At 35.2% G+C, this 20,737-nt stretch overlaps 1 protein-coding gene across 1 annotated transcript in view; it reads right to left on the bottom strand.

Moving 5' to 3' along the window:
• Positions 1–14,713: 14,713 nt before the first annotated feature.
• LOC122525314 (acetylcholine receptor subunit alpha-like 1) overlaps positions 14,714–20,737 on the bottom strand; it is a 111,522-nt gene continuing 105,498 nt past the window's right edge. Inside the window, exons 5-7 of the mRNA XM_043648035.1 lie at positions 19,495–19,675; positions 17,676–18,941; positions 14,714–15,063 (exon numbers count right to left, since the gene is read on the bottom strand). Coding sequence (XP_043503970.1) covers positions 14,860–15,063; positions 17,676–18,941; positions 19,495–19,675 — 1,651 coding nt within the window. The 3' untranslated portion in view covers positions 14,714–14,859. The remainder of the gene's footprint in view (positions 15,064–17,675; positions 18,942–19,494; positions 19,676–20,737) is intronic.

The following is a 20,737-nucleotide window of genomic DNA, read 5'->3' as shown; positions in this document are numbered from 1 at the left end:
CTAGTCCTAGTCCTAGTCCTAGTCCTAGTCCTAGCCGTCGTTTTATTTCTCGTCGTCTTTTTAACCGTAGAAAATGTGAGACGTACAAAAAGTGTTCCACGGCACATTTGGCACGCTTCTTACTCTCTCTCTCTCTCTCCCTCTCTCTCGCTCTCTCTCTTCCTTTATTTCTCTATTTCTCACTCCCTCTCTCTCTCTCTTTCTTCCCCTCACCCATTCTCTCTACCTTGAGCCTTAATTATTCACAAAATTAGCTTCAACCAATTATTTTCAAACGCTTCTATTCGATTTCATTCTTCCTCCGAACGATTTATCTTTTTTCGATTTCAGTTGAAAATGTTAATTTTTTTTTGTTTTGAAAAAATCTTTTCTTTCCTAAGATAAAAATCGAGAGAGGAAGAAAGAGAAAGAGAGAGAAAGAGAGAGTGACGGAGAAAGAGGGGGAGGGAGAGGGAGTGTAAGAGAGAAAGAGAAAGAGAAGGAAGGTATCTCTTGTTTTTTTTTTTTTTTTTAAATCGTTATCACCAACACACCTCGATCGACACGAGCGCACGCGTCGTCTAAAGCCGAGGAAACGGGCCGAACAATAAATATTCACGGTTTTCTTTTTTGGCCCTCGGGGTGGCCGGAATAATAAGAGTCTGATTGTCTTAACAATACTATCAGTTTTATAAGAGTTTTCGTACGCGCGCGTGTACGTGTGTGTTTGTATTTATATACGTGTATAATATGTATGTTTGTGTTTGCGGTGTGTGCGTGTGCGTGTGTGCGTGTGTATTTATTTATATGTTGGTACGTGTAAGTGTTTTACAGTGTCTTTCGAATTTATTTTAAAACGCAACCCAAGACACGCATATATAAATATATATATATATATATATATATATATATATATTTATATGTATATGTACGTGTCTTTAAATTGCGTATTTGCGTGTACGTATGTTTTATTATTTTTATTTTATCTTCGTACACAATTACTTTTTTTTTTCGTCTTCTTCTTCTTCTTTTTTATTCATCATGCTTATATCTTTTAAATAATAATAATAAATAGTCGTTTAGTGATTATTAACAATGTCGTAAGTGGCATCTTTTTTTAAACCCCCCCCCTCCCACTTATTTTCGTATCATCATATTGATTAGTTTTTAGCACTCAATATACTTTAATGGTATTACTTATGTTATTCATTTTTAATATTGTTATTTAGGGTTATCTTTATTAATCGTTAACGTAACATTATCCTTATTATTATTATTATTATTATTATCATTATTATTATTATTATTATTATTATTATTATTATTTTATTATTATTAATATTATTATTAAAAGTCATTATTCCTATGATGTACTATCGATTGCTATTACGTCATTACACTATTTTTCGTTATTCTTACAAATTAGGGTGTATCGTTTACCGTTATGTGACAATAGTTTAGTTAATCGTTTTAATACTATTTTTATTAAACGTAGTGTGTGTGTTATATCTATATTCAAAACTCGTTCGATAATAATTCGCTTACCCCGTCCCCCCCAACCTTTCCCCCTTACCCCTTCGCTATTACGCGCATATTCAATATTCGCGCATTTTATTTTATTTTATTTTATTTTATTTTATTTATTTATTTATCTTTTTTTTCTTCGTGGAAAAAGAAAGAACGATTAATTAATTATATTTTTATAATAATGTACAGTTCGTTGACGTTTATTATCCTACCGAATGAATACCCTCGGCCCCGTCCTCGGCCACATCGAAAAATGTTAATTTTTAGTCGGCGTTAGTTAATTAATAAGAAAATCGATTGACTATTATCTCGCGTCGTTTTTTAGCAAACTTTTCACGTTTTCATTTGATTTTTCTATCGTCCGAGTTAAAACGTAACGATCTCCCTACCCTCCGAAACCCTTAACCCATCAAAGCTTCAAAAAATAAGCCTCCACCTCGAACAATTCACGATGCTCTACGTGTTTTGAAAAATCCAGAAACTTTTCGTCGCTTTTTTTCCCCTTTTTCTTTTTTCTTTTTTCTTTTTTCTTTTTTTTTCCCCATTTAATTATCGACATCACGCGAGTATTGTTTTTTACAATTTCATTCGATTTGATTTTCTTTTCCTTCGCGTAATTATCGTTTGTTTGTTCGTAAAAGTTTTTATTACAATTGGATTTTTGAATCCGAGCTCGCGTCGAAGCTTCGCCGATCAAGAACGGGATTTTTGCTTGGAACACTCATTAATCTTTGAAAGGGTTCTTTCGAACGATCGAGAAAACACCGACGAAGGAAGATAAAAACGCGATCGTCGACGAAGCAGATGGCAGTGATCGCGAGGATTTTCTGTTTTTTTTTTCTTTTTTTCTTTCTTCTTTCTTTTTTCTTTTTTCTTTTTTAAACGGGGGAAGAGAGACACCGTTGTCCATTCTTTGTGGTTTTTCTTGTTGTTATTGTTGTGTTTTGGTTGTCGTCGAGTTAATAATTAAAACACGGCGATCGTGACACGATTTTCGATGTATTTATATACGTTATCCGAAAAACAAAAATATTACAATTAAAATAAAAAGCGAAGGGGAAGAAAGAAAAAGAAAAAAGAAAGGGAAACAAATTTCTAGATAGAAAGATAAGGGCGAAAGATGAGAAATGAAAAAGAACGAAAGAAATATTTTTGTTAAAAAAGGTGTTTGTTTTTCTTTTCCTTATAGTTTTTTTTGTTTATTTTTTATTTTATTTTCTCCTTTTTTGTTGTTATTTCCTTTGATTTAATCTTCGCGTAATACTCGAACGGGATCTCCTCTTGTCGCGTCGTAAATTTTAAATATACAATTCAATTCCTGCGGTTACTCTTCGATGATATTTGAAAAATCCAATTATATATATTATTAATTAATATATTCGTTTTCATATATAATATGTAATACATTATATTATATTTCGTCATCCACTTGGTGGACGAAAAAATATGTTGTTGTTGTTTTCACATTGATAAATTAATAAATTGATTTAAAGAAAAAAAAATAGAACAAACAATTCCTACGGACTTTTTCCAGTGAATTTCTTTCGTAAAAAAGGATAAATTCATTGCTCTATCCTTTTTCGAAATAAGAGAAAGAGAAAGAGAAAGAGAGAGAGAGAGGAAAAAATATTTAGAAAAAAAAAAAGAAATAGAATAAAAAAGTAAGATAAAATAACAACGATCGCGTTACTCGCGGCTTAGGTTTTATCATTTTTTTCTTTGCAAATAACAATAATACGATTTAGTTTTATTCGGCAGTCTGTGTGCGTGTTCTTCGCGTCGGATAATATACGGTGATATAATATGTACGAATCTATTTCTAAGTTTATTTTTCTTTTCTCCTTCTTTATTTTCTTCTTCTTTTTTATTCTTCTTGCAATAGGGTTCGTTATTATTCGTCGCGTGGGTATCTCGTTTAGAGCTTGTTAGAATAATACGAAAGCTTTGCTTAATTCTTCTTCCTCCTCTTTTCATTTTCTTTTTTTTATTCAATCTTTCTGTGTTTTTCTGTTTAATCGTGTATCGCGTTCGTGGATATTTTCGAGGGTATCAAAAATGTCTAAACTACTTTTATCTTTTTTTTTATTTTTGGTATTTTTTTTTTTTCATTTTATATGTACAACTCGATGCCGACGCTTAAAACGATTTATTTATTTAATTATTTGTTTATTTTTTTATTCTTTTTTGCTTTCCTCTTTAAATATCGTTCGTGAGAAATAACGATTATCATTATTATTATTACTATTATTATTATTATTATTATTATTATTATTATTATTATTATTATTATTTTTATAATATTATTAGTATTATTATTAGTATAATATTATTATTATTATTATTATTCGCTTCTCTTTTCGAGAAGTGCAAATTTTTTATATTTCTTTTTTTTTCGTATCCACAAGGAAATTTTCTTTCTCTTTATTCTTTTTTTCTTCATCTCTTCTTTTTCTTCTTCTTCCCCTTAAATAGTTAAGATTAATTTTCGGAAGAAATGGAGCTTACAGTCGGTGAAAAATAACTTATTTCGTTCCTCGGCGAAATAATTGATTTTTTAAAACAATCGAGCGAACGAATAAACCTCTACGAACGAACGAACGAACGAACAACACCTTTCGTGTAATTTGACGTTAAACTTTCTTATCTCTTGTCGATAAAATTATTTCACAAGTTTTCCTCGAGAAAAATCTTCCGAGATATTCTCTTCCTTCTATATATATATATCATTAATTGTTTTTTTATTATTTTTATTTCTATATCTTGTACCTTTTTTTTCAAAAACCAAGCCCTGAATCAATTTTATTCGTTAACGACAACAACTTAACGAAAAAATTCATGGTCTATTTTTTCAAATCACGGATTTTTTAAATAATCATTAAATCGTGTAAAATTAATATTATCATTATTACAATTTCGAGGTATCGAATCGCAAAGAATATTATTTTAAAAATTTAAGCTCAAGGAAAATACGTAGGACGAAATAAAGAGATAAAATATATGGAATTGTAACGAATAAACAAAAAGTGAAATACGACGGAACAAGGTACGACGAATATCGAAATACTTTTCACTCATCGAAGAATGACAATGCTCTTAAGCCTTTCCCCTCCCTTTCCAGCTCCCACTCAGTTCCTCCTCCTCCTCCTCCGCGCCCTCCTCCTCCTTTATCTTCTTCTACTTTTACATTAGTTCCAATGGGAACGACGTTATAATATTTTCCAATCGTCGCACGTCAAATTTCCCTATGGACGGTTTTGACTTTTCCTTGTATTCCCGTATTTTTCTTTCATTTCTCATTCGCAAGCTCTCGGAGTGCTTGCATACTCTTTATTTAAACTCTACCCTATCATCGTGAAACATTTTCTCGAGCCTCGGAGTTTGTTTCTCGTCGTCGCGAATAATAAAAAAAGAAAAGGAAGATTATGGAAAACGTTGAGTTCGGTTTCGCGCAAATTTTTCGACAAATAATTGCCTATTGGATCAGCAAAAAAGAAAGAGAGAGAGGGAGAAATAGAGCAGGAAGGGTAGTTTCAATTTGAAAGAAAAATCCCACGAGATTTGAACAATGAACTACGATCATTCCAATTCCGATCGCGATCGCAAAAATCTCAACGTAATTGTTACTTTTTTTTCCCTTTTAATTTTTTTTCCATTACGGTCGCGTGTTATTTAACAAAAATAAAACTAAGATAATAGAATAAAAACATAAAAAAAAAGTAACGTTTAATCGTATAATATATAAATATATAAAACGAAATTAGTGTCTCTAATGGTGTAATAAATATTTCTTCAAGATAAAACAAAGATTAAGATAATGAAAAAGGAAAGGAAGATTAATCTCAAAAAAAATATATATATATGAACAGTAAATGTTTCTGTTTTTTTTTTTTAAACTTCGAACTTCTTTTTATCTGAGAAAGAGAGAGAGAGATTAAATCGCAGAAAAATCGCAGAAAGATCGTACTTAAGATCATCCCCTACTTTTACACGCCACTTTAGCCCCCTTTTCCTCTTGAATCGGGAAAGCACGAGAAAAATATAGAGAGTGTAAATGGGAGAGAGGGAAAGAGAGAGAGAGAGAGCTAAAGAAAAAAAGGGATATAAAAAGAGAGAGAGACAAATGAGAAGATATACGAAGAAAAGACAAGAACGTTAGGGGTACGACGAGTGTGAGAAAGAAAGAGATGGTACCATTTCGAGATTAAAATATGAAAAGAGAGAAGACGGTCTCTTCTTCCCTTCTTCTTCTTCTTCTTACACGGGTTTTTACGTATAGTTTTTTACTGTCACATTTATACAACCCGGAAAATTATCAACACGAATATCAAACCGTCAGCGAAAGTGGCCACGCCCTTATTTCTCCTCTTTTTTCTCTTTCTCTCTCTCTCTCTCTCCCTCTTTCTTTTTTTCTTTCTTTCTATGCTTCTCTTATCTTCTCTTCTCGAAATGATCTTTTTCTTTTTTTTTCTTACTTTCTTATCTCTGTAAAAATTCCCTTCAAGCTTCGGATAATAAATTTGACCCATCTATTTTCACGCATGTGCATACATGCACGTAAACATACACGATCGATCATTCATTTTATATCTTCTACCCCCTACCCAATTGTAATAATTTTTTTTTTGTCCATTTTTTACTCTCTTTCACTCTCACTTTCGCGTTCTAATCTAATTACATTTATATCACGTGTTTGTATGCGTGTTGTTAATTGTAATATACGGAATAAGATATACGAGATGCGACTCATTATTATTGTTAGCCGTATAAATAATATATTTATATATCATTTAAATATTTTATCATTGTGTTGTTTTGTTTAAATATTAACTCCGTTAAAGCACGCGCGAGGAATTCATTTTTATTTATATTTTCTACTTTATGAGAATCGATGCGCGCATATAAACAGACGAACAGACAGACAGACAGACAGACAGATACGATTATCAGAGTAACACGAAATTAGGAAATTCGTATTAGGGGGAAGACGATTTTCTTGTTATTTCTATTTGTTTTTTTTTTCTTCTACGATTTCTTTCTCACGCACCCACACCACCCCCGCACCCTCTTCTTTTTTCTTTCTCCTTTTTTACTCCTAAGTAATTAATATATATAATTTTTCTTCGTGTATTTTTTTTTGTTCTCAGAGTAAAATCGTTAAATTTTTTTCTTTAAAAAAGAGAGAGAAACGTGACATTGTATTTGGCCGGTTGAAAAATTTCGACGCGAAGGCTGTAAAAAATTGGTCATCTCGTTTATCGTATTCTCGATGATTTGAAGGAAAAGTTGAAATAGTTTTTTAGGAATGAACAAACGAACGAACGAACGAACGAACGAACGAACGAGAGAACGATCGCGCATGTTTTCTCTCTCTCTCTCTCTCCTGTCTTTTTCTTTTTCTCCTCGATGTGAAAGATCAACAAACGAAAAACGAACCTGGATGGAAGAGAGAAACGGAGAGAAAAAGTGAAAGATAGCTTTAACTAATCTCCATTTCCTCGTCATTTCATTCGTTCGTTCGTTTATCTTACGAGCTACGTTCTAATTTCGTAAAGACGTAGTTTGCACTGCTAATGAATGTTCCTACAACGGTAAGGGGGAAGGGGGAAGGGTGAGGAGAAAACGGGAGGGAGGAAGGTTGAACAAAGTCGCGTGAAAAATTAAATAACTCTTGTCAAGAAGGAGGTCTTCTTCTTCTTCTTTTACCATTCGTTTATTTTCTCTCTTTTCTTTTCTGGTTTTTTTAAACGATAATAAAAAAAAAAAAAAAACCGTAAAAAATAAAGAAGGATAGAACGTATCAACAAATTGATTCTTATCTTATATATTAAAAAAAAAAAATTGATTTCTATCTTATAAAAAAGAAAAAAGAAAATAATAAAAAAACAGTTTCTTACTTTTTATTTTCTTTCCTTTTCTTTTTTTTTTTTTTTTTTTTTTTTAATATCAAGAGAATCTCAGTAAAGTGGACCTATGCAAGAAATTAAAAGAAAATAAAAAATGAAAAGGAAAAGAAGAATAAAGAATTTTTTCTAATAACCAATCTCGTAGATTGCTCCCTCGTGATGAGAGTAAAGAACAAATTTATTTCAAATCATCGAAGAGAATCGATTTTATCGGCTATCGATGCAAACGAAAAAAAGAAAAAAAAAAAAACGAGTTCACGTACGATTTAATCTTTTTCTCGTTAGATTCTTCGTTTTGCTTGTGTTCCTTTTTCTTTTTATTTATTTTTTTTTTTTCAATTATTATAATACTTAAATATAAATTTAAGTTTTAATTGTTAATTACTTTTCTTGCGCGTTCGCGTCGAGTTCAATAAAACCGACTGATTATCGAGTATTTCTTTTTTTTTTTCAAATGAAAACAAGCGCACGCGTCCGAAGCTTCCTTTTTTCTTATTTTATTATAATACTATTATTATTATTATTATATTAATATTATTATTTAATATCATTATTATTTTTATTTTCTATTAGTTTCTTTAGCTTCCTCATCGTCGCGCTTTTTCATCTTCTTTTTCTTCTTATCTCTTATCTAGATACAAGGATCAATCAGAGGATTCGATTTTTTAACAGGAAGACACGTGATTGGGCTTTCCGGCGACGATTTGGCTTTTCTCAGATTGGAAAGAAAACAAGAGGATAAAATACAATATTTTATTATCTTCTCTCTCTCTCTCTCTCTCGTTCCTACTTTATTTCTTTAGAGGAAATAAAAGAACAGAAAAATATAAGAAAATCTATCTTCTTCATTTTTCTCTCTCTCTCTTTCTCGAATCGTCTCAAAAGTTTCAATTGCAAATGATTATAGAAGAAACAATAAATTCTGTCCTTCTAAAATTCGTGTTTCTAAATAAACAACACCGATTAGGAGTTAAAAAGAGATAAATAGGAATGATTTATCAACGATAATAACCATTTCATTAAATGGAAGATAACAAAAGGTGCGTTATGTAACAGATGTAATAAACTTTGAACGATGACAATTACCAACTCGCTTGATGGATTTCAACGTGATCTACGGTATATACAATGAAATAGTCATTTCGTTACTAGGAACATAATGTTTAACTACTATGTCACGAAAGTTATACACGGGAAACATGATGCAGTAATTAAGTATGGAATTAATTATCTAACTGACGGTATAGGAGAGAGATGAAGAAAGTTTTCGGTTAAAATTGTTCGATATAACGTACGAGCTACGATCGTAGGACAAGGGATGAACGATCCGTTAATTAAGATTTAAAACAGGTGAGGAGAGGGAGGAAGAGTAGAGGGAAAGATACAGGAAGAATAGAAGGTGGATGGGAGTAGGAGGTGGGTGGGATTTTATTAAAACGAAATATGAGAAAGATTAGGGTGGGATATTGATTTTCGATGTTGAACTTTTTTCGCGCATCGTCGCCATCCTCGCCGTCATAGATCAACATTGTTTATAAAATCATCGACGAGTATCTTTATCGTAGTAATAATAGTAGTAGTAGTAGTAGTAGTAGTAGTAGTAGTAGTATATTTATATATATATATATGTATGTATTATATATATAATAATACTAACTTAAGTATAAGAGAATGTTAACACGTTATCTGTACAGCAATAGAATTTATATTATTTCCAACTATATCCTTGAACTCCTAATACTCTTTCTCATACACACACACATATATATGTAACTCATGCACAAGCACGCAAAATTCACTTTCATAATTTCTCTTTGTATCTAGAGATTGTCGGGAAAGAGGAAAAAATACGAACAAAAATTATTATCGATATAATATACAATTACGAAAAATAAAATAAAGAAGCGTATTAATTTTTTGATACTAAATTAAAATCAATCCGAACGTTAAATAATATGTTCTAAGTGATTAAATATTATCTTCATACGATTAAAATTACTTCACGTTCTCTCTCTCTCTCTTTCTTTTTCAGCAATTAATCGTTTACGATATTTCCTATTATTTTGTATCTATTATCGATAGTATTATGCTCGTTAACGTGAGTGCTTTTTAAATTTTCGTTTGTCATACTTGGAACGCAAATGTGCCTGTCGACTTTATTGATTAACGTTGTTACCAGAGTAGTTTATAACTTTTCTCTCTCTCTCTCTCTCTCTCTCTCTATTTCTCTTTTGCTATTCTACTTTATCCGACTTTCTCTCTCATCACGTTCGTGTTCCTATCGATCTGTACCGATCGTTTACTTTTTATTTATATAATTTTGTATTTCTTTTTTATCGCTTATTTATATCGAACACCATCTCTCTCTCTCTCTCTTTCTTTTTTCACTTATATATATTTTCTGTTGTAAGTTTCCAAGCTCGCGCGCGTACTCGTGCGTTCGTTCCCGTTTATTTTAGTCCTTGGTTTAAAAAAAATAAAAAGAAAAACACAAACACGCGAGAGAGAGGAAGAGAGACCGGCTGCACACATGAAAAACACTCTTTTTAGTTAACATCTCGCAAACTACCTCCCTTTTCTTCTCTAGTTCGCGTTTGCCCTTTCGAAGTTAATCCTCTCTCTCGTTTTCTCTGTACCTACAACACCGCTCCTTCCATTTCCAACACGCATATTAACTTACACGCACAAGACGGTATAGCACAAAATTCGCGACAAATTGATTTTCCTTTTTTCAACGACGAATACTCAACGCGTTTTTTCTTGCTTGACTTTTTTTTATTTCTTTATTTTGTCCATTTTTACGATCGTAAGAGCTTTAAACGGTGCCCTGAAAAACGGCGAAACAGCGTTCCGTTTCGATACCAACTATCGAAAAATCCGAGAGAGTTGTTCACTCTTTTTTCTTTTTCTATTTTTTTCCAACGAATGGTCGAAAAGCGCGAGAGGGTAATTCGAGAACGAGGGGAAACTGTTATAAAAGTAGTAAAAGATCCGTACCTGAACGAGAATAACGAATACAAATAATAATAACAATAATAATAATAATCATATAATAACAACAAGAAAATAAATATTTAGAAAAGTAGGAAAAAGCACGGACAGAACCGATAAAGCGAATTCCATTAGCGACGAACGAGTAAGAAGTTCGAGGTACGAGAAAATTGGATGTTTCCGTTCTTTTGCTTTCTGAAATTTTGTCTAAATAAAATTTGCTTACTTAGTTCCGTCTCGACGGAAACTACGAAACTCAACGTTAACTGATTATGACTCCATGCTTACGTATGTCTATATACATAAATAACAATGATATTTATCTTTGTGAATTCCGGTGTTTTTTTTTTACTCACCTGTCTTTTTCCTATTTGTTTATTCATTAAACGTTTTAATATACCAGTACCGTGGCACAAGCTAAAACAGCATCGTTGCAGTTTGTTTTTTTTTTTTTACTTTTTTCCTTATTTCTCTCACCTTTTTTGTCTTTCTTGCATTTCGTTATTCTTTGTTCGTTCGTTTTATTTTATATCTTCGAGGAGAATCTAAACCTAATCGTCCGTTCTTCTCGTTTCAATTATGCGATTAGTTTCGTTTAATTGTTATTTAATTGTTATTTATATTTATTTGTTTTGTTTACTTTTTTAAATTTTTTATTTCATTTACACCTATATGCATATTATTAAATATAATTATACCGTTTACCTCTTATAAAAGAGCGAATAAATTGATTATTATTATTATTATTATTATTATTATTATTATTATTATTATACCTTCGAGAGAGAACGTGCCAGTCGTTCACCTCACGCCCTCATTTTTTTCATCCCCTTCTTTCCCTTTTATTACCAACTCTTCCCTTGCCATATTATTTTTTTTCCTCTAACGTTCTCCCTTCGTTCCTTCCTTCCTTCTTTCCTCTTCTTTCGATTCATCTTCTTCTCTATCTTGATTATAATATATTTAACAATGTTTGTGTGTCCGTGTGCCTGTGTGCGTGAATTCGTTTCATTGAAAATTAGCGATAAACCTTCTTGAAAAATCGCGCGTTAAAGGGCACGTTTATAATATATCCTTTTTTTTTTTTTTTACCAAAATAATGCACTTTTCATATTTTCATTTGACGTCGTCCTTCGTAAATATCATACATAGATTTGTCACGACGATTTTCGTCTCTCTTTCTCTTTGAATTTCCACTTCTCGTTCGTAAATACAAAACTTCTATGGTGTTTCTGTTTTATGATTCATCGGATTACTCGATGATGATTTCAATCAAAACAATATTACAAATGTTACGTTAATATTTGTCTTCGTTCGAGTATCATTTTTTCAAACATTCATTTACAAGACGGAATGATCAATCAATTGTTTTATTTATGGTTGATATTATGATTAAGAAAACAAAAAAAAATAGAAACCCAAAGAAAAAGGAATGAAAAGAAGAAGGATAACAAAACAATAAGAAAATTTGAAACAAATTTTGACCCTTTTCCGATGGAGCTCTCGTTCTACCCCTTTTATTTAATCCTTCGTTTGTAATCATTTTATATCTTTCACGATCCGATCGATTTTTATACATTCCTTCTTTGTCTCTCTCTTTCTCTCTCTTTTTGATTTCATTTTCTTTTTTCCTCTTCTTTCTTCTTGTTTCCCATGCACACGCGCCGACTAAATTAGATTGAGGCCGCATCTAATATTGGCAGTTGTTTGCAAGCGATTTATGTTTTATTTTTCCCACGCTAACAGATCCCCCTCCCCAGCCCCTCCCCTTCCACCTCCATCATCTCCTTTATTTTAAAACTTCTCTCGTGAGATTTTATGCAAGAAAAAAAAAAATTCGTCGTACTTTTTAAGATTCCCATCTCCCTGTCAAAAACGGCAGAAACGTTTTACCCCCTCTTATTTACCAGTATTTTAATCTACTAAATACAAGCACGATTTTTTTACACGAACGAACGAACGTTTGCACGACGTTTTTGTACCGTTAAAAAGGAAAAACAAATATTTGCGTTTAATAATACGTTAATGAGATGATTACAAAAAAAAAGAAGGTCGGATTATTTCGACGAATCGTTAAACAAAAAACAACCGATCATTTTGCTTTACTTTTTCATAAGAATTTCGATGCGAAAAGAACATACAAACAGATAAACCAAAAATTAATGATTACATTTCGATCGAAAGAAAGATAAGAAAAATAAGAAGAAAAAAATCATTATCATCCAATCTTAAATCGTAAATAACGAATGATTTTCATCGCGGACACGTTCGTCGTGCGTGTTCGTGATTGAAGTGCGCATTTGTTTGCGCAACTTTTTAAAAATGATCATTTCGTTGCAAGTACATTACGACGTGTTTCGCGAGAGCACGTTGTTTTTTATTATTATTATTATTTTTTTTTTTTGGTAAAGTTTTTCTCGTAGACGTGGTTTAAATTCTTTAGTTTTATTTTCTCTCTCTCTCTCTCTTTTTCTTTTTTTTCTCTTGTTACTTATTAATTTTTTTCTTCTAATTACCGTAAGCGCGTTAAACGTGCGCTAACGGTTAAGCATTTATTTATTCATTTATTTATTTATTTATTTATTTATTTATTTATTTCGACAGTGCAACTTCGAAGCAGCGACGCGTTAACGTTCGCCATCCACCGTCATATCGATGCGAATGCATATACGTGTGCGCGGTTTAAATGCCCTCCCTGTGTACATGTAAATATATAATATGATGAAAATTAGTGTGTGTCTCGGTATGTGTACTTTTACGTATATAAATGTACGGCACACGTAAGTCCGTATATTATTCGTCTTGTAAATCTATATGTAAATATGTATGTGTGTGTGTCTCTGTGTGGACGTGCATATATACGATACGCGAGCGAGAGTGTGTGCGCAGTGTGTATATATTTATATTTATATATATAATAATAATCGTAATAGTAGTAATAATAATAATAAGAATAATAAGAATAATAATAAGAATAATAATAAGAATGATAATGATAACAATGATGACGATGACGATGACGATGACGATGATAGCGACAGTGATAGTAATAATAATAATAATAAAAAATACCTCGGGAGTGCGTGTATATGTTTCTACACGTATTCACGTTACCGTAAACGTGTACACGAGTGTGTATATTGCGCGCGCGTGTATGTGTTTGTAATTATTTGTATGTGTAGTTATATTCGTGTGTGTATAATCCGTGGAAACGCGCACCCCTCGCTGTAAACGTCTTCTTATATAAAATCGGCAGTTCGGGCAGTTCGACGTCTCGCCGCACGACTCTAGCCTTACGTATGAAACCAGATTTACAAAAATACGGTGCGCGTGTTTATCGCGTATTTGGCACTTTTTCTCCTCCTCTCGCTCCTCCCCTCCGTCTCTCTCTTCCCATCGACCCCCACCCACAACAACACGCGAATCAACATAAAACAATATTAGATTCGTATATTTTTTTTGTTTATCTTTCATGCCCTATCAATCTTTCTCTCTCTCTCTCTCTCTCTTTCTTTCTTTCTTTTTTTTTGTAATTATTTATCATGCACACAATTTTATTTACATTCTCTCACGTCGCTCTATCTTTCCCACTCGAGGGTAAACCCTTCCAAAACGGAAAAAAAACGAAGATAGGGGAGGGGAAGGAAATCGACGAGGTGGGCGGGAAGGAAAGGGATGAGGTAAGGGGTAAAGGGTAAGGTTTAAGGGGGAGGGGGTTGGCACAAGCGACATCGTTCTTATGTACTCGATTCGGATTCATTCAGATACACGTGCATAGACATTTGCTCTCTCTCTTTCTTGCATACGTGCGCTTCTTAAAATTCGTCGCCATTTTGTCTCGTTCGAAGACGAGGCCGGAAAGGGAACGACGGGCACGGGCGCGGGCACGGGCGCGGGCACGGGTTTAGGGCAGCGATGGAAGAAAAGCGGAGCGGCGGACGAGAGTAAAGAGTCGCGTCCTTTTCCGCGTCGACGCGAAAATCGGCAGTTTCGATGGATGATGACGACAGCGAGGACAACGAGGAGGAGGAGGATGAGGAGGATGAGGACGAGGAGGAGGACGAGGAGGAGGAGGATGAGGACGAGAACGACAACGACGACGACCACGGCAGCAACGACGACGACGACGACGGCGAAGACGACGACGACGACGACGCCGCCGACGCCGACGCCGACGTCGACGATGACGATGGTGACGGTACCGACGACCAGCAACGCGTCGCCAGTAACACCGACGATGATTACAATGACGATGATTACGACGACAACGACGACGATTATGATGATCATTATGATGATTATGATTATTATTATGACGAATATTATGATCATGACGAAGATGATGATGATGATGACGATAATCATGATGATGATGATCATGATGATTATGACGACGGCGATTATTACGTCGACGATCGCGCCAACGGCCCAACGGCCATTGGCCGCGTTTTATCGTCAACTATTCCTCCTCCGGACCCATATTCATCAACATCATCTTCTTCTTCGCGATCTTGCTGTACTTAATGTCGATCGGCTTCGTCGTGTCGTACAAACTTGGTGCTTGGAAGATTATCATCACCGTACCACACACGCACGCCAATGTGAAGATCCACAGGAAGATCCGATCGATCACCATCGCTACGTACTTCCAATCCTCTTCGACCTAACAACAGAAACAAATTTTTTTTGGAAAATTAATATCGTACCATTTTGTTAGCGTAAGAATCGAATAACTTCGGTACCGAAGATTATACGTTTCTTTTTTTCTTTCTTTTTTTTTCTTTTTTTACAATCATACCACTCGAACAAATCTCAGAACTTATTAGGTGCGTGCCAAAAATCTACTTCCATTCGGTTGGCCAATGTTCTCGAAAAACTTGAAAGATATAGTCATGAGATTTGTCCGATTTCGTGTTCCTATTTCTTCTTATCTATTTTATCTATCTATCTATTTATCTATCTATCAATCCAACCATCTCATCTCATTTCATCTGACCTTCCCTTCTTCTATCCTCGTTGATCTTCCGCCATCTTTCTCGCGACTCCTCCCCCTGTCGACTAGCGTGAACAACTTCTGCAATCCTATCTGATCGAGCTGAGATTTGGCTAGGATAACCGAATCGGATTCTGTGCGACACCCTTTACGTGTATCCACTACTACTAATGCTGTACCTATTACTGTATATAACGTACAAACAGAGAGAAACGTAAACCCAATGTACGAAGTCTAAGGTACTATACACATATCTAAGCATCAAATGGAATCAAAGGTAGAAACGTTGTAATTACACTACAAAGATATCTACACACATACGAAATAACTTATATGAACGGATATAACGAAATTGAAAAAATACACCTAATCGCTAAAGAACAAACCTCCCACACATTTACACACGTACACCCACAAGTATTGGTAAACGCACGAGAACCGAATTCATCATAAAACATGGTCGCATTTGGCAAGGAAATTGTCGCAGTGCGTTCTTCGATAAGATACTTCATTGCTAATAATTTATGCACTTTCAACTATATATTGTACATGCTAAGGAGTGAATACGAAAAAAGAAAGAGCTCTAGCTCTAACTGCAAAATCAAAAAAATAACTCAAATTATATTTTAGCGTATGTAGAGAGAAATTCCACTTGATATGCATGAACTACTATAAAGGATATGAACATCGCAACGTTTCCTAACCTCCTAACCCCTATCTTCAAAGCACAGATTCATCGAATTTAATTGAAGGAGCCTCCATTGATCTTTGCTCAAAGCAAACAATCCGAGCTTTGAAATTGCACGCGTTTAAAGACGATACCTGTTAGAATTCGATCCAGATCGTCTCTAACGTTCGAGGAAATTTTTCAAATCGTGTTATTAATTTTCATTTTACTTTTTTACTTGGAAGTAAGAAAAAAACTTAATGGAATGGAATATAGTAATCGATAGGAAAGATATCAATTTTTATATCCGACGTATTTTCTTTTCTTTTTCTCTCATTTTTCATTTTTTTATTTTCCTTCTCTATTTTGTATTTTTCTTTTACCCCTCGTAATCCTTTTTCTACTACGCGCACCTACTCGGAATTGCGTTTTTACCCCGATTACAGAGAGCTATTCGCGATACAAGCTCTCGTTGGAACAGGAGGAGGGTATTGCCGCTGGCACACTGACCTATATAATTTCTCGGACAACAGCTGGATGGCGTCGACGCAGTAGAGCAAAAAATTCACCCTCCTCGGTGAACCTTCTTCACGTTAACGAACATACACTGATATCTTTTCACACCTATTGCTGCCACTGATGTAAGTAAAAAAGAGGAAGCAAAAAAAAGGACAGGTTCCGTTTTTGTCGCAAAAAGTTTCATACACCTACACCTATATATATATACACACACACATGTATATATATAAATATACTCATAAAATGTGTGCACATAAATCTTTAGAAAGTACCTTGTCTAGATATCCAAGAAAAAAAATGGACAAATAAATCTCCCTACCTGTATTTCAATTTGCCTTTAATATCGACTGATCGAGTACCTTCGAAACCATTTGAATTATCAGAAAAGACTAATCCCAACAGTAGATTAAACTTTTTGTTGAAATCCTAAGAAGATGAGAAGAAGTGAATCGATGTTTTGAACAGGGTCTAACAGGTGTTAGGTTTTCTTATTGACGGGGACTCGAAGAGTTTAACAGGTAGCCGGCAAGGAAGTGTTGAAACGGGATGGGAGAAAAGAGAAGAAGGAGAGAATGATAGAAATGGGGAGAGATAGGCAAAAGGTGAATCGAAGAAAAGGAAGAGAAGGTGGAAGCTGTCAAAGAGATTGATGCGAGCTATCGTTGTTCCCTTTTCTCGAGCTTATCGACAACTCCCTTTTCCCACTGGGTTTCAATGTGGTTGGGCTGAGTCTTTACCTAAAGTTCCTCTCGTTCAAAGCAAAAAGCCGGTTAACTCGGCCATTCACGGTAGGACACGAGCTGGAAGCGTGCTGTACGACGTTAAAGACGTTTGCCCAACTAATAAGACGCTAACGCTTCTAGACTTGCTCAAAGAACTCGGCTTTCCTTCTCTTTCTATCTACCCTACTCTTTCTCTGTCTTTTACTTTCTACCAAGTTATACTTGAATTATGTTACAAGTTACGTTCGAGCAGAAAGGATAATTCGAACGATCGATTATCGTTCGACTATAATTTCGCTCGAATAAGCGAACCTAAAGATTTGACAATGAATCGAATCGTGAATGAAATGGTATGAAAATAGAAGTAGACTCACGCTCTCAAACTTGTCCTTGTTCTTGGCATGCTGGGCGATGAATCGGGCGTCGTCGATGGTTTTCTCGATTTCGCGTACCAGCGGCTTCTCGAATGTGGGGCTGATGTCCTCGTGTGCATAACCAGGGCTGGCTGGTCCAAAGAGATCGTCGTCGGCACCGGGCAGAGGCAAAGAGGGCAGTGGTTCCTCGAAGTAAGGGGCAACGGTGCCGAGAGGTGGACCGTGCCCGTAATGAAAGCTCGGCGGCTTGCTCGGGGGCGGCGGCGGAGGCGGGCCATTGGTCGGTAAGGAAGTCGGTGGTGGAAGTCCAGGCCCGGTGGAAACACCGCCATGGTGATGATGATGGTCGACGATTTGGTGCGTCAGTGGACCGTGCGGTCCAGGTATCTCGTATTCGCCGCTGAACCTCTTACCGCAATAGGGCTCGTACTTATCAGTCTCTTGTACATGGAACACATCGGTGAGGATAGCCTCGGGCGGTTTCCCGTTGGGTGCTTCAACGTCGTCCTCGTCGACGACGTCGTCGAGCTCGTCGTCGAGCTCGTGCCCGTTATGAATACGATGAAGTCGATGATGATGGGAGCTACCGGCGCCACCACCGTTTCTACTACCACCATTATCACTACCACCAGCACCAGCACCACCACCAGTACCAACACCGTTAACACCACCTACTAACCCGTCGACACCCTCCTCATCTTCATCGTCATCGTCCTTCTTTGGTCTTTGGATGAGGAGGAATCTTGGGAGCACCTGAATGAACACGATTCTAACCCACTTGGCCATACGGTGGGTCACCGGAGACCGAAAGTTAACGTTCAACACAGCGATCGTCACTACGACCGAAAACGTTACCAGCACCATCGTAAACAACAAATACTTCCCGAGTAATGGAACCGTCAACGACGTGGGCGGTATAATCTCCGCTAGTAACAAGAAAAACACCGTCAACGATAAGAGTATCGATATCGACAACGAGACCTTTTCACCGCTGTCGCTCGGCAGGTAAAACACCAATACCGAGAGGAAGGATATGCCCACGCACGGTATTATCAGGTTTACCGTGTAGAAGAGGGTCTTGCGGCGTAGGGTGATGTTGAACACGATGTCGGGATACGGTTCCTCGCAGCAAATGTAGAACGCCTCGTTTCTCACGGCAGGCACTTTTATTATGTCCCACTCGACGGAGATGTAATAATCTGTCAGATCGATACCAACGTCGATTCTGTTTGAATCTTCGGTCTGATCTAAATGCCGCAGGTCGACCTAAAATCAATTAAGTTTGCAAATTAATTTAACATTTATCCATATACGAATGAGAAACGAATTGACATCGATCCATGAAATTTCTCGATTAACAAAATCCTTTTGGTTCGATTTTTCAAGCGCGACGTCGCACAGTTATACCGAATCAATCGCAATCGATCTCGACGGAGAACAAAAATCCACTATTATCCATTTCATTTTATTTCATTTCCTACAGAAATAACGAGCTTCATTTCGTTTTATCTATTTTATTTGATTTCCTTTTTTTCTAATCTTTGTCAGATATCATTTCCTTTCAAGAATAAAAAAAGCTTTTTCATCTCTCGAAATTGTTTTCTGCTTGCTTTAAACAATAATTGCTATAGAAATAGATAGAAATAGAGGATAGAGAGTTTAATTCTCGGTCGAGAGGAAATTCGATTTCCAAGCGGTTATGTGCTATTCTCTCTCTCTCTCTCTCTCTCTCTCTCCGAGAATCTCTGTCTTTCTATTCGTAGTCGGACGATAATTAATAACAAGCTTAATTGCTCGTCCAGGAAGGAGAAGGTCTTACCGTATATCCGTCGTAAGTCCACGAGCCAAACTTCATGAAGCAGGTCTGCTCGTCAAAGGGGAAATACTCCACGTTGATCTCGCAAAATGATTTATAGATCGCCGGTGGCTTCCATATGACCTTTCCCGTATGGTGCAAGATCGCCTTGGTCATAATGGTTACCTCATAGTTTCCATCGGCACTGAAAACAACGTTAAACCATAAGGTCGTTAGAATGGTGTATATAGGTGATGGTGTAAATAATGGTGTAGGTGATGATGACGATGACGATGACGATAAAGATGGGATTGGTGGTCGTTGTTAATATTACCTTTATAATAACCACGCCAATAAACACCATTAACATTTCATTTCTACTTAAAATCTATCATACCATTTTATAGAATGAACAATGTTCAACTTCAAAATTTAAATTCTATTTAGTTTTTTTACTACCTATAACAACAGCTTATTAATATCATCAAATTTACTTGACTCAATCGATCGGAATAAAATCAATCTTGTATTCATAAAATATCATCGATCTGAAGAAAAGTAAATAATCTTCTGTTTGTTATACGTATGATAAACAGCTTCGAATAACAACAATAAGCGAAATAAATTATTGTGGTAAGGAAAGAGAAATTAAATTACAATGAAAATATAACTCTCTCGTTCTCTCTCTTCCACTTTCTAAGAATATTCTACGATATTCTTACAATATTCCTAAGAAAATGGAACTATAGTAAGAAATAAACTTAGCGAAGATAATGCAAAAGCTTTTCTATTATATAAAGAGAAAGAGAAAAAGAGAAAGAGAGAGAGAGAGAGAGAAAGAAAGAGAATGGAAGAAACGAAGAAGGAAATAGATAAAGAAAAAGAGAGATAGAAAGCGGATGTTCGAGCCGGTGGTGCTAGGGTGCACGTTATACCGCAGCTGTCGCTACTGCAGCTTTCTGCACTTGTTGCACTATTTTCTTCCTCTCCTATCGCTCGGTTGCTCGCTCCATTATTATTAGCCACTACCGCGTAGCAACGGTTATTGCTGCTGAATTCCGCATCTCTGCGAACGCGCAGATTCATTTCGATCGATAATATATGTATATATATATGTATATATATATATCTATATATATATATATCTTTCTTTCTCTTATCAAACTTTTGAATTTTTCATCACTCATACATCCTCCGATTATCATTTGACATCAAGAAACTCCTGACAGATCGATGAAACTATCTTTCTATATCCTATTGTCCCTTA

This window comes from Polistes fuscatus, unplaced genomic scaffold, assembly GCF_010416935.1.
Source record: "Polistes fuscatus isolate 324 unplaced genomic scaffold, CU_Pfus_HIC Scaffold9, whole genome shotgun sequence".
Classification (NCBI taxonomy): domain Eukaryota; kingdom Metazoa; phylum Arthropoda; class Insecta; order Hymenoptera; family Vespidae; genus Polistes; species Polistes fuscatus.
This window is presented reverse-complemented; position numbering and strand designations above follow the sequence as displayed.